The sequence below is a fragment of the Callorhinchus milii genome, unplaced genomic scaffold (genome assembly GCF_018977255.1).
Source record: "Callorhinchus milii isolate IMCB2004 unplaced genomic scaffold, IMCB_Cmil_1.0 Scaffold2, whole genome shotgun sequence".
In the NCBI taxonomy this organism is placed as follows: domain Eukaryota; kingdom Metazoa; phylum Chordata; class Chondrichthyes; order Chimaeriformes; family Callorhinchidae; genus Callorhinchus; species Callorhinchus milii.
In genome coordinates this window covers 33087608-33102848 of record NW_024704743.1, presented here as the reverse complement: position 1 = coordinate 33102848, position 15241 = coordinate 33087608, and the positions used below count along the sequence as shown (strand labels likewise).

The 15241-nt window shown below is 39.7% G+C and overlaps 1 protein-coding gene across 1 annotated transcript in view; it reads left to right on the top strand.

Moving 5' to 3' along the window:
- Nucleotides 1–15241, top strand: part of LOC103184542 (F-actin-uncapping protein LRRC16A) — a 205566-nt gene that overhangs the window by 49059 nt on the left and 141266 nt on the right. The window contains 1 exon segment of the mRNA XM_042332579.1: nt 5128–5178. Coding sequence (XP_042188513.1) covers nt 5128–5178 — 51 coding nt within the window.

The window sequence follows — 15241 nt, the reverse complement described above, 5'->3', positions numbered from 1 at the left end:
TTTCAGTAGCACTGTACCGAGATCCCAGCCTCAATGGTCTATTGAAGTGAAGCTGCTCATTCCTAGCAGAATACAGTAATTGTAACATTCAAAAGAAGGTAAGTGGAATCTCCTTGTAGCCGAGCTGACTCTAAGGCCACATGCTTGGCAGCAGAATGTGGGAATCGAGTCAATGCTCTGTAGCTGTCCCAGTTGTTCTCAGGTGAGACATTAAACCGAGGTCCTGTCTGGCTGTTCAGGTGGACGTTACAGATCCCATGGCACTAGAGTTTCTCCTGATCAACAATCCCCCCAATGTAAAGTTGTTCATTCACTCCATAGCTGTTTGTGGGACATTGCTTTGCGCAACTGGCTGCTGTGTTCACACAGTCAATTCACTTTACAGTGTATCCTATGAAGTGCTTTAAGAAGTCTTGACAACATGAAAAGCTCTATATCAAATGCAAGCATTCCAGCACCTTGGGATGTCCTCCTGACATGAAAGTGCTAAATACATGCAAGTTGTTGCTGTTGTTGTCAAGTACCTGAGCCATGTGGGTCGATAGTACTCCTGGACACTGCTGATGATGGATCAGCCAGCCTGGCTCAGCAGCAGGACATGGTCGGACAGACCAGTCACTGGGGGCAGGGATTTTTTCAACCTGTTAAACCTGGAAGCCAAACCTTAATGGGTGAGGTGGTCCTAACTGGACAAGAATTGGGAAGACCATGCTCTCGACGGCTAATTGCAGTGTTTAAACCATTTTCTGTAAATTTCATATTTTCAGTTTCCTGAAAACAGAATTGGTCATTTACTTCATGCCAGTTTGTGAGAGATTACTGTGTGTAAATCGGGGTTCGCCTAACAGCAACTACACTTTACTGTATAGCTACTGTACTAGTGTCTGTGAAGCACTTTGAGACATCATCCCAATGTGAAAAGTGCTATATCAAATGCAAAGATGAAACCACTTCAAATTCAGTGCAAGAATAAAGAAATCTGTTTTTAGTTATTCTGTCTTTGGCAGCAAAAGTTCCCACTCCCTGTATACATGGGGCAGATTTTTCAGAATGGTGGTAAAACAATGTTGAAAAGTAGCTCTCTGCTAGAAATGAGAGATGGAGTTAAAAAAATGATCTGAACTGTATGAAGCCTGGTAAGTTTCCTTTCATGCATGTTTCTGTGCTTTCTCCCGATGTCTCTTTGATCAGTCTGTTCCTTTTCCTGCTGTCGGTTTTCTCTGCTTTTCGTTTTATGTCAAAATTTGCTGCTTGACTCAGTATTTCTAGCCTCGGGGTTGTAGTCGTAATCATCAGATAGAAACTTGGTTCTGTATCTGCAATGCTGATTGCGCGGAGGTGGGACATTTGCATGCATCAAAAGTGGTTGTGTTTTTTGCAAGGATAAATAGTATTTCTGATGACAGTGCTGCGGTGTGTGTGGAGTTGTGTGCTGGAAATAGCTTTGGGCAATATTTCTCTATGAGACTGGAAATGTTTTTTTAAGAGAAGCAGTGATGTGTTCAGTAATGTAAGGCTGCATGCATTAAGAACTTTGAACAAGGAGAAGAACTGCACTGTCTAAACCACTGTTAACTTATACAACTTCATTATCTTTGTGATGACTCCGTAACATGTCTAACTGTTCTGGCTTAGCCTGCCACTAAGGACTGGAGTTTTTCTCTAAGGGGAAAAAGATACTGTTTTTTGCTTGCGGGTAAATTGATCTATCCTTATCCTTTGGGTCTTAGTTCTGACTTGCCTGGTGTCATGTCCCAGACAGTAAAAATTCCAGAATTTCGCACAGTGCCATTCCTTTTGCATTGCCTTCCTGCACTGCGTTAATTTAAATAGTTGTTCACAATCAGCACTCTGACCAGCCACACAACTCGACCTTTGGCGTTTTATTAAAAAGAAGGTCCCAGTGATTCAGGCTTCATTCCACTTAGTGGTTCACTCTATAGCAAACCAGCAAGTGCACACACACACGTTTACGCATATTACAAATGCACACTTCCACATCTACACTCCTACATTTTCACACATTATTATTATAATAATACTTGCATTTGATGTAGCACTTTTCATGTTGGGAGGTTGTCTCAAAGCGTTTTTGTAAATTGTAGTGATTATTTTGTAGGCAAATGCAGCATTGCAATGTCCCACAAACAGTACAGATGTACAATATAATACTATACAAATTTACATTTATATGATGCCTTTCATGTCTGGAGTCCGTCCCAAGGCACTTAACAATACTTACATATACTTGGCCTCTCCATGACACACAGGCACTATTTTATGCACCAATGATCGCTGATGTATTCCCTGTGGTAAATCGCCTATGGATTGTATTTTTAGTGTTTTCCTGCTCTATTGAGGCATAAATGTGAAGAGAGGTTAGCTTGATCCCTGGAAGCAAGGCAGGGAGGAATTTGTGGTTTGGGAAACAGTATTGCAAAGCTTCTAGTTTCATAATCTTCCTATGTTTGAATGTGTGCAAATAGAAAGTAGACTCATTGATATGCTTTGGCTTTTATTTAAAATGGCTTCTAAAGGTGAACTGATGTAGAAAAGACCCCACAAAATTACAGAATACGCCCCATTTTCTGTTTAAGCCTGTCAGAAATCTGAACCAATGCAAGCAGGACATTTCTTAATATTTCCCTGCAAACAATGCATCTGTTTGCCGTCTGCAACATTTAAAATGGACAAAGTGATTGAGGGACAAGAGCTTATTTATTTTTACTTAGTCATTTTACACTCTGTCAAGGAGGTATTGCGCATTAGCAATATTATGAAAATTGTCATGCACAAGAACAAAGTTACACACCAGAAGTAATTATCCACATTCACTACAATCTTACAAAACACGAATTCCATTGAGATTGAATACCATTTATATTGGTGTAAAGTTTTCTAACATTGAAAGTGCTCTTCAAAATTATATTATTATAATAAAAAATATATATAACTCAAGAAAGAAAGCACTTGCATGATTATAGTGCCTTATATCAAAATGGCCCAATGTTTACAGCTAATTACTGTCAAATATAGTGGCTATATTTCTAGACAAACACAGAAGCAATTTGTGCTAACAAGGTTCCACGAATAACTAGGAGATGACTTTGCAATTAATCTGGGGATTGTTAACTGTGATATGGAGAGAAGTTTATTTCTCCCTTCACATTAGGTTGCAGGTTTTTTAATAGTCACCTGAAGAGGTAAAGAGGATCTCAGTTAAACGTTTCATCCAAAAACAGCTCCAATGACTGCACTGTTTAGACTGATCTCAAGTCTTGTAGAATTCTTTAATAATTTTTATTCAGTTGAAACATGTAGCATATGCTGTACTGTGGATGAGTGAATGGACAAATCACCTTTTTCCAGGGTGCTACTGCTCTTAGATCACAACTATGGGATGATTTGAACTGTGTGAACCTTTACCCTTGGAATCCTTGGCCAAGACATGACCCAGGAAGGGGGGAGGATTTCATTGTACCCTTTGATTGTTATAAATTTTACGTTCTTGTTTTTTTGATTCAGGTAAATGTAACAAACAATCCAGCCATTCCTATTTTTAAGAAACTTGTAGTCTTTTTCCTGGTTATGCTTGATTCAGAAGGCTAAAAANGCTAGTCTCTGGGGACAAACCTTTTAATTTGTACGACTTAGTCCAGACTTGTTCTCAATCTTACTTATTTTAATTCTTCAAACTACTATATTAACAAATTACTCAACTGTAGATTGATTCTGTGGAACTCTGCAAATAAAACGATTGAAAGCTTAATCTCTCTGAATAAGTGACCATTTTGTTCGAGGCTATTTCTGTGACTGACCTAACCAGGATTGGATTCCAGTTTTTTCCTTTGTTCTGCTGAAAGCACTTTTGTAAATCAGGTAGTTAGTCCTGCAGAAGAATTAAAACTATTTAGGTTTCAATGTCAGTCATGTTCAGACAAAGTACCATCCTGGCCTGAAAATGATAAGATTGCATCATAGTCCACTGTAAGCATTAGGAATTTGAAATCTGTGCAGAAATGTTTTTTTAATTAATAAATCTAAAGCATTTAAACCTTTGAAGATCTTTGGAATGAATTTCAGTGTTTCAGATCGACGTGCTGTACTTTGATGGGCAAGGCAAGTGCCTGCCAACACCATATTATAATAATAATAATAATAGTATAATAATAATAAATCCTTGCATTTGATATAGCACTTTATCATTTGAGATATCTCAAAGTGCTTCACAGAAACATACTGTAAAGTGAATTGACTGTATATTTTCTGGGCCTTTCAGGCCCAGTTCAGTTTGAAAAGGGTGACATTGTGTGGTAGAATAATGGGAGCTTGTTTTGCATTCATCAGTTCCCCACAATGTTAGTTTCAAATGCCAAATGCATAGATTTCCTTTTGTGTATTGGGGAGAGTGGGCGTGGACTTTAGAGGGTGGTGAATTTTTGCCAAAAACCTCTTCACGGTCTCTTTGGTTCATTGATGTGTATGTTTCTCCTGGCAGTTGGTGTTAGAGCCTGGGAGCAGCTTACTCTTTGGTCAGGCATTACCTGAGAAGATCCAAGGAGTTGAGGGGAAATTGATAGTTTGGGATAGTGAAAGGGAAGTTTTATTGTAATATGTTCCATACAGATTTGATGCACATTTTTGACATCGCCTTATGAATTCTTCTGCATGTTTATAGTCACTCTCTCCCTTCCCACGGATCAGCATCAGGCTCCGCCACTATTAAGCGCTCTGAGATGCTGCCCACCTGAAGGGTGCTATATAAATGCAAATTGCCGCTGTTGTTGTTCATTTTCTAATTAAGTCATAATTTTAAAAAAAATTAATTGGACAATTGGATACTTGGGTTGGATTTGAATAATGTGCACTATTTTATAAGTTCATTAGTCAAGATGTTTTTATTGTAAATGTTGATGAATATTTTTCCTTTTTTATTTATTTGCTATTTAATGTTTTTAGAGCATCCAATTTTATATTTGTAATTGACTAGCATTAAAATGAAATAAAGGGGTGATACAATTCTAGTTTGTCGTGTGAGCAGGAGGAACCCAGCATGATGGGCTATGGTTCTCTGCACTGTGGGATTGATGTACAGAATCTGACTTCTGTTTCCTTTTTACTTCACAGGTGCTCACATCATGCCGCATTTTTCTTCTGACTGCAAGAATCCCTACCAAGGTAGGGGTTAAGTGTTCACGCTTTCTCAATCCTACTGCTGCTCTTGAAGCATAACAGAAAGAACCATACAAATATATGACACAATAGGAGGATATGCGGTCCATTTTTTTGTGTGGTGTTTAACCTCCAATAAGCCATTCATCCAAATCCCATTTCTCTGCTTTTATCCCTATACCCTCCATTCATACATCATGATACATGACGTGATACATCATGTCAATAACATAGTTATTGATTTTTATCAGACTTGATGAGGGATTGCTGTAATTGAACACGTCAGATGATTGTATAACCTGCACATATTACATACTTGTCAATTCAGCAACTCAAAAAAAGTTTATTTTTTGTTTGATAAATGTTCTTTCATCTTATTCATTGTTCTTGGTTATATTTAGATGAATGGAAACCTGCACTAGAATGTAGATGACTTCTTAAAACACTGTTTATGTAACTTTAAGTACTAAACTTGATTAATTGTTGACCAAATTTAACTAAATTGCTGTGGCCACTGAAGAGCTAATGCATTCTGTAGAAGCAGACTCCACCTGAGTAAACCACATGATATTTTTATATTGTGTGCGGTTCCATTATAATTTGCAGGGAAGAATAGAGTAGATGAAAACTGGTATCCATCCCATTAAATTTATTAAGGTTAAATAAAACCTGAAAAGGTTGGGAGAGGGAAGACTGGTGAGAATAGAGTTAGATTTGGAGTGTGGAGTACGGAGAGAGGAGGTAGCTGTGATCAAAACTTTTAAATAGACAACGAACAAATTCCACCTGTCTCTTAGGAATATTCTGTGAAGTGCCCGGTAAATTAAGGAAAATTACAGTCTGCATCTGATTTAATATCCTTCATTACTTTCTCATTGAACAATTGACTGATGACCAGAAGTGTCCAGATTGTTAGCGTTAACAGGGCATGACATTTCCACGCTCCAAGCAGTTCCACACCATTATGTTTCACCTTTTATTCAACGATCTCCAAAGTTAATGCATAAAATAACTAGAAATTTAGTGCTGGGCGAACAAAGATATTACCTAGTACAACATTTATGAAGAATAAACATGTTGTAATTTAGAATTATCACAATGTGTGTGCTTTGCTTTTGTGACATTTTGTCTTTCTTCTATGTGTTTAACCTTTCTGTTGCTGTCTTTCTTTCTCTCTTAAACTCCTCACCACCTCACTCTCTCCCAAACCAAGCTGTTAGCAGTTCTCTGAGTGATCATGTTTCCGACACGTACTTTATTTTCTTGTTAAGAATGTCATTAAAAAATATCAATTTTTAGCTGTTGAACTGATCTGGGAGGGGGAGGGTAACTTGTATGCAAATATTTTGACACGCTGGTGTGATGAGGTAAATGAGGACTGTGCTGGACAGATGGGAAAATCTCAATGAATGGAATTCTGCCAGAAATTTCAAATGCTGGTAGCTGTACAATCTGAGTCCCTGGCTTTACAGGACCTGGACAATGGACACATTGCTGTGCTGAATTGCGGTATCAATAATAATAATGATAATAATCCTTGCATTTGATATAGCGCCTTGTCATGTCATCGCGATGTCTCAAAGCGCTTCACAGAATATACTGTAAAGTGAATTGACGACACTTTGTATGCGAAATAAATAAGGCCACAATAGCCTTACTCAGGTGCACAAAACGACAAAGCCCTACCATAGGATCTGCACCCAAATTTTAGTGGAATCCAATTCATCCAGGTGGTTGACTGACTTTTAGATGTTTTTCTTTCTGATGGATGGCAGTATGAAACAATATGCCATAGTTAGCGTTTGAAGCTGCACCGAACAATTTCCTTGCAGAGGCCAGGGTGATTTACATCCGGTTACCCGTAGATTTGATGTTTGTGTTTCCTTTCCAGTCATAGATTGTATAGAATAATACAGCACTGAAATGAGCCACTAAACCCAACTAGTCCATGCTGGTATTTATACTCCACAGGGGCCTCCACCACCACTAAATTGCCTCTCCAGCAATACCCCTTTGTTCTCTTCTCTGTTCATATACACCAACTCTCCTCTGAAATACACTGATGCTTTTTGCTTTTAACCATAGCCTACAACAGTGACTTCCACAATCTCACTATCCTCTGTGTAGAGTAGTTCCTGCATAATCTTTCTTGATTGCTGTATCTTAGTAAATTCTTCACTTCATGGCTGTTGGACCTTGCTGTGTGTAAATTAACTGCCAAGTTCACCTATAACTACATACTCACTACTGTTTACAATAAAATTCTGGGAAGTACTTTGAGACATCCTCTCAACATGAAAGGTGACGTACAAATAATCGTAGAATCTTACAGCAGAGAAGGAGGCCATTTAACCTGTGCCGGCTTTATGAAAGAGCTGCCAACTAGTTCCACTGCCCCACTCTTTTTGTTTTCAGATGTACATCCAATTTCCTTTTGAAAGTTAATATTGATTCTGCTTTCACCATTCTTTTATTTTAGGATTATTAAACCTGTATCTTGTTGAATGGGCAGTCTGTGGATTACCAGAACATGCTGCATCTCGGAACCAAGCATGTACTCTGTTTGGTTTGATTACTCTTAAGCATGGTAATGGGTTTCCGCATGTGTCAGACACCCGGCTGACCATCTCGGAATGTAGGAACACATACTTGGAAGCTGGGGGAGTGCCCTTCCTCCCAATGCCATTCCCAAGTTATCAGAAGGAAATGGAAGGAAGAACTGAATTGGTGCTTGTTCAACATTGTTCACTGCTCTCTCCCTTCCAACTCCTCTCTGTGCTGATACATTCTCCTGTCTGTTCTCAGTTAGCATCTGATAAGTCAAAGCAGAAAGAATTGAAAATGACCATTTTAAAAAAATTGTAAAGTTTATAAATGACATTTGACCAAATCCCGATTGGTGTCTGGCTGACACTCTGGCACTCCACTTGGACGCTCGGCAATCTCTGTTTCTACTTTGGTGAAGCCGGGTTGTGGTCAAAGAATGCCTTGGGACATTCTCCCGACGTGAAAGGCGCTATAATAATATCATTTTGTATTGTAAAGGAGCTCAGCATCTGAGCAGCGTTCCGGAGGGATTTTATTTGTAGGATCTATGTACTAAAGGGATGAACTTTACCGCTTTGTGAGTTGAATTACAATTTATGATGAAAGTAGCTCTTTTAGTGAATAAAACTTGCCCGAGATTTTTTTAAATCTCTTTGGTGAAGGGGAATAATGCAATCTGGTGTCTGTGAATTCTAGAACGTAATCTATCTGTCATCTCCAATGTACTTTTGTAAGCAGAGACCAGAGAGGTTTTCTGACACTGAGACAGGACCATTGACGTGAGCCTCTCACATATACTCTATCTTGTTGTGGGATTTTTAAGCAGCTCTGAAGGACACTTGGAAACTTAGCTGCTGTAGTACAGGAAGGAGGAAGAAGGCAACTTGCAAAAATAAATCAAACTGTTTGATCTCTAAATGAAGCTTTCATATATTAATGCCGATCAATTTTAATGATGCAAAAGTCTTTTAAAACATGTCTGAATTAATTGCCTGAGACTTATGGCGATGTGAGTGTGGGGCAGCATTGTGGTGGAGATAGAATGAATCCTGTTGGACGGGAAATGTGCCTGAAGGGCTTCAACCTGCCTAGTTGGCAGAGATCCCAGGGAAATGCTAGCTCAGTCAGCTGACCAGAAGCGAAAGCTAAAATCCTTAACTTTAATAAGTTAATTAAAAAGATCCAGATACAGCCTGTATGAGTAACTACAGACTTTTAGTGTAGAAGTTTTCTTTTATAAAAAATTCATCATGTGTAGCTGGATAGTATTGGTTCATCATTCTTCTGCTTTGCGAAACTTGTTGATTTGTAGCTGTGACTTGACAGAGGTAATGAGAATGGGTTGAGCTGATGGATCATGCTTCACTCTGTGAAGCAGGTGTCTTCTGCAAAGGTCCAGTGAAGATTTGGTTCCACAGACTGTTCATAATGATCAAACACTGCTGAGCACAAGGACCGTCAGTGCAGATGTTAATAATAATAATCCTTGCATTTGATATAGCACCTTATGACGTCTCAAAGAGCTTCACAAAATATAATGTAAAGTGAATTGATTGTATTTTGTGGGCACAACGCAGCAACCAATTGCATACAGTAATAACAGCAACTTGCATTTATTTAGTGCCCCTCACATAGAATAATGTCTCGGAGCACTTAACCTGTGCACGTGGCAGTTACAGTGGCTCCTTCACTTATGACTGGTGGGTTTGCTAATCCAAAATCTGAGCTACTTGTCAAAGACCAAATGCCCAATGGCATTCAAATACAGTACCACTGCCCCCTTTGCACCACGGTAAAGCATGGGTACTCTAAGAGCACATTATTATAATAGATATCTGTGGGTTAAATGGAAGGCTGTCATCTTCTGCTTGAAATTGGGGAAATCCTAGGTAACTTTGGTTCCCTTCACAGGGAGCTACTCAGCACGATCACACACTGCAAACCCCCCAACCCCATATGAGTGGGTCAGCTGGTTTGGCTACGAGAAAAACCAAAGTATTTTGTGCAAAAACCTCATTGTGGGGAAAGAGGTGGAATTCAGCCAAGAGTGACCATTACCCTTCTGCTCGCTTTTACTCTACCACACACCCACCTCCTTCCTGCTTCAGACCACACAGAATGGTGGTCAAGTAAATATAAAGCATTTCCAGCTCCTTCACTAAATGAGTAAAATGTATCATTGAATGAACTACAATCTCAGCTGACTGAACCCAGTAGTGAAAACAACGTTTTCAGTTTTGTTCTGCGTTTCATCCTTCAGATGAGACTTTAAACTAAGGTTTCAACTGCTTGTTCAGGTAGATGTTAAAAATTCCATGGCCTTATTCAAAAAGAAGAAGTTTCACCCTTTGACCTGTTCAACAAATCCCCCAAATAAAATGGGTCACTCCATGGCTGTTTGTGGGACATTGCTGTACGCAAATGTCTGCAGTGTTTGCTCACAAAACATACAGTCATATCTTGTAAAGTGGAATGACTTGGGGACATCCGCCTGATATGAAAGGTGCAAGTATTATTATAATTTTTTTTCTGTGAGAACAAAAGAAAATGCCCCAGCATTAGAGCAATCAATAACCTCAGCAACAGACCTGAGCAGACGGTTTGTTGATAGTGAAGTGGAAGAGTACCTGCTCTTCCTTCCATTTTGCTCTTTGCAGTCCATTGAGAGAGGGCTAGAATTATTTGACAACTTCTCCAGGACTTGGCTTTCTTCTCCTTGTTGTGTGGCCTTCTGTCTGTTCAGATGGGGGGAGAGCATGGGCCCTCTGTTGCAAAGGGCAAATGTACACGTATCATATAGGTAGTGACTGCTTGTATTATTTGAGCCACAGTGGGTATCGAAGATCTGTTGAGGGCTATTTGTGCGTCAAGTTGAACAAGTTACTCATTATGATTATTGGTGCCAAGACTAATAGTATCTCAAAGGTTCTGTAAAATGTAAACTTTGGCCACTGAGGTGAGTGGGGAGCTCCAGGGAACACAAACTGCTTGCTCGTTCACTGAGTGAGCAAAACCACGTGTGGCATGCATTCACAGTTAAGTTTAGGACTCTGGGACCTACCATGCGTGAAGGGCGTTATATAACTGCAAGTTGTTTTTGTTATGTCTTGCTTGCTGTCTGCCTCTGGCTGACAAGAAACGTATTCAATAAAAAAGTATTATTTGCCTACAAAATGCAGAGCATCTGACCTTTAAATGTGAAGTGCTTTGAGACCTTTCAACAACATATGGTGCTGTATGAAATGCATAGATTTGTTTTCATTATTATGCAATGGTTTCCAATCTTTTGCATCCCACCCCCCCCCCCCATGTATGCTGGGTGCTGTTCCATTAGCGTGTCTCTCCCACACTTCCCCGATTCCTGGGCTTTAAGGCGCTATATCAAATGCAAGGATTATTATTATTTACCAGTGAGAGCCAGCATAGTGAATCCTGGCAGCCTATTTGACAACTATGCTTCGGATACTGTTTTCATGATGGTGGCTGTACTTCAGTGCCATGAGACGGAACGGAATGAAATGCTTTTTTTTCTTAACTAACGCAGGACGTGAATAATTCCAAGTAGCTAATGATTAACAACACAGCCGCCCCAGTAGCTATGCCCTTGGTTAGAAGGGTCAGCAACCAGCGTAACTAGGTATCAGATTACCTTCTTCTCACAAAATTCGAGACAGGCTCAGACAAAGATTTTCCAGTAACCTGAATCACTGCTAAAGATTAATTTGAAACAGGAGATCCTCATTGCAATCTTCTGTCCAAATTGCTAGATCGTTAGTGGTATTGGAGGGAGATTTTAGGTTGGATGCTGCCTTATTTAATAATAATCTTTGCATTTGATATAACACCTTTCAAGCTAACACTTTCATTCAATCTTTCCCCCTCTCCATCCACTTCGGCAACCGCTCTCAGCTCGGGTGCCCAACCAGTCGTGTCAAGCAATTTAGATGTTCTCTTGACGTGGAAGACACTATATAATGTAGATTGTATTTCACATCGGGAGGACATCTCAAAGTGCTTTACAGGAAAAACTGTATAGTGTAGTTAATATATATTTTGTAGGTGAACCCAATGGCCAATTTGCACACAGTAATGTCCCATAAACAGCCATGAAGTGAGAAGTTAATTTTATTTGAGGAATTGCTAGCCAGGACACCGAGAAAGACTCCCTCTTTTTAAATAGTGCCAGGGGATCTTTAATGTTTATCTGAAATGGCAAATGTATATTCGTATAACGTCTCATCAACATCGGCTTGAATTCACTGCCATCTGACTAAGATGAGTAAATGCTACAAACTGAGCCAGGGTGACACCTAGCTTATCATTGTCTCACTTACTCAGGGGTCTCTTGCTTCTACTAAGAGGTGGCTGGGTGTGACCCACACAACGGACAGTGGCAGGTGAGGAGTTTGACTGGTACATTACATCTATCACCCTCTGACGCAGTGTCTTTAGGCGAGAATAGGATTTGCAATCTCCTGTTTTAATGCCCCAAATCCCGGGATCCCGAGATGCTAAGTCTTGCCTTGTTTACTGTGATGAAGCTGACAGGAAAATGTGTCCGTGTAATATAATAACTGTTATTGTCCAGAGCGGGCGAGTGGAGGTCACCAAATCCCATCAATCATTAACCATTCAACCACAGCAGCAGTGAAGTGCTGGTCTAGACAAGTTCAAAGTCTTGACGTGGGGCTTGAGCTCATAACCTTCTGTCTCAGAGTCGAGAATGATGAAATGAGCCAGGTTGGATAGACTATGCCCAAATGGGTAGATTAGAATGACCAATGGTATATTTCTATTTGAAACTGTTGAAAATTGAAATGTACAACATGTGACATGGGTAGTCCACATAGAGAAACAACTCATTCACGTTTGCTGTTATTTGTATTTCTCATTTGGTTTGTGTCGATGTAATTTCCCGTTATTATCCTCCATAATTTCACTGGAAGCTCTCTATATTTCTTGTTGGAGTTTTGTGGATTTTTCTGTTTACCAACAGATGCTTATATTGTGGGGTTTAACTTTTTTTAAAAACTGCGGAATTCCTCAATAAGGAACCCATTTGGTTTCCGGTTAATCCACAGCAACGTGGCTCCAGCACTGAATAGCGTCGGAGCATATTTTTTGTGTGCGCTTTCTTTTACAACAACTTGCATTTATATAGCGCCCCTCATGCAGGTTTGCTTCCCAGATCACTTGACTGTGGCTGAGCATGACGCTGAGCTGGGTGGAGAGGGAGGTAACCATAGGCACGATCAAAGAAAAAGGGCCTCAGGAGTGACCTGAAGATGGGGAAGGAGGGGGCAGGTTGGAGGGATTGATGGAGAGTGTTCCAGAGTTTCGGAGTGTTGTGGCTGAAAGTGTGGTCACCAATGGTGGAACGGTGAATACAAGAAACAAGCAGGAGGATGGAGCCAGTCGAGAGGAGGCAATGGGTAGTGGATTGGGGAATAAGTAGGTCGGAGAGGTAGGGAGGTGCCTGGGCATGAAGGGATTTGAAGACGAGTGTGAGGATCTTGAAATCGATCCGTCTGGTGATAGGGAGCCAGTGGAACCTGGCAAGACCTGGTGTGATGGGGGTAAGGACTTTAGTCAGGTGAGTATGAGGACAGTGGAGTTCTGGATTTTGTGGATAGAAACTGCTTTCTTTTACCGCAAAGATCCCCATTTACACAACTCAAATTCCTCATTAAGGAGCTCCTTTAAGAAATGACACAAATTAGATCCCAAATTTGGCACAAAATTGCTATCTCTTTTCCTCCAAATTGTGATTTTTTTTGTTAGTTGCATGTAAGGTTGTTATTGCTGTGTTTATATTTGATCTTAAGTATATGAGGGAAGAAAATCCTATTTTCTTAAAAAAAAACTATCTGGTACCATAGTTGTGGATCAATGACAGACTTGACTGGCATATATAATAATAAATAATAATCCTTGCATTTGATAGAGTGCCTTATCCGTATCTTCCAGACATCTCAAAGCACTTTACAGAATAGACTGTAAAGTGAATTGACTGTATATTTTTGTGGGCGAAACATGGCAGCCAATTGCACACAGCAGTGTCCAACAAACAGTCGTAGATTGAGTAACCAAATTTTTTTTTAATTGAAGGGATTATTACCCTCGGAAAAGTGATATGCCAATCAGTTAACAACTGGGTTCCTATTTACTGCTAGGTAAACAGGTGTGTAGAGTAAGGAAACTTGTCTAAGGTTTCGCCCCGCTCAGGAATCAAACTGGGTCCTCTCACTTGTGAGGCAGGTGCTCTAACCGCTAAGCTACAGGACTCCACAAATGACAAATCTCATCCTTTACATAGCATAAGGGTATTTTCCTCACTAAGCTAAGTTCCATTGCACACATTGGATATCTTTTGATCAATTATCGAATGGCTGTAGTCCATTTGAGGGTTTCAAATAACATTGTACTACTGGATAGAAAGCCTGAAGTATATTGAATTTATCTATTAAAATGTGAAGTGCTACAAAGGTGTTTCTAACTCTAAATTACAGGAAAGAACGTGAGTTTTAATATTTTGCACCTATCAAGTTTTTTATTAAAAATGTTCAGGCTACCTTAGTAAAATAGTTCTATAATAGTTCCGTGTTGCAAAATGTTAACGTTACAAAAAACATATCCTCCCTCTCACTCTCCTCTTTAAGAATTCAGATGGAAAACAAAGCCTCCCATTCTTGTCTGTGGCTAATTTATTAATAGGTTACTTATTTGTCAACCTGTTTCAACGTGTAGAGAAAAACAATTGCAGAGAAAACAATTACAGTGCAATTAAACACATTCTTGAAATTGAACATTTTTTTCTAATGGGCCTCACTATAGTACTTCATTCATTAAAACAAAAAAAACACTTTCTTGCCTGTTTTCTGTAGTGTAAAATAAACAAATCTGGATTTCATATAGCACCTTTCACATCAAGAGGATGTCTAAAAAGATTTCACAGAATATGCTGCAAAATGTAGTGACTGTTTTGAAGGCAAACACAGTCAATTGATACAAAGCAATGTCCCACAAACAGCCATTAAGTGAATGACCAATTTTATTTGAGGGATTGCTGGCCAGGACTGTGGGAGAAACTCCCTTCTCTTTTTGAATAGTGCCAGGGATTATTAACATTCACCTAAACAGGTGGACTGGGCTTGGTTTAACGTCTCATCCGAAAGACGGCACCTCCAACACTGAAGCACACGCCCAGCACTGCACTGGAGTGTCTGCTTAGACTTTTTTCTTCTTAATAATAAAGTGGAAGTAATTTCCAGATTGTTATGTAGAGTTCAGATAATGGCTCTAAAATGCTCAAGCTTTGCTCTTGAGGTTTGTGAGATCATATGAAGACCGTCCCTTTCAATGAAAGTCGATCCTTCGATGTTTCCTGTCCCAACATCCTTGCAGGAGCCTCTCCAATCCAGCTTTAGGCCAATCGACAGGACTGAGAATGCTCTGGTTAAAATCACCCACAATATTCTCTCTTATCTACAACCAGGGCTCTCTGTGCCTCCTCATTCTGCTT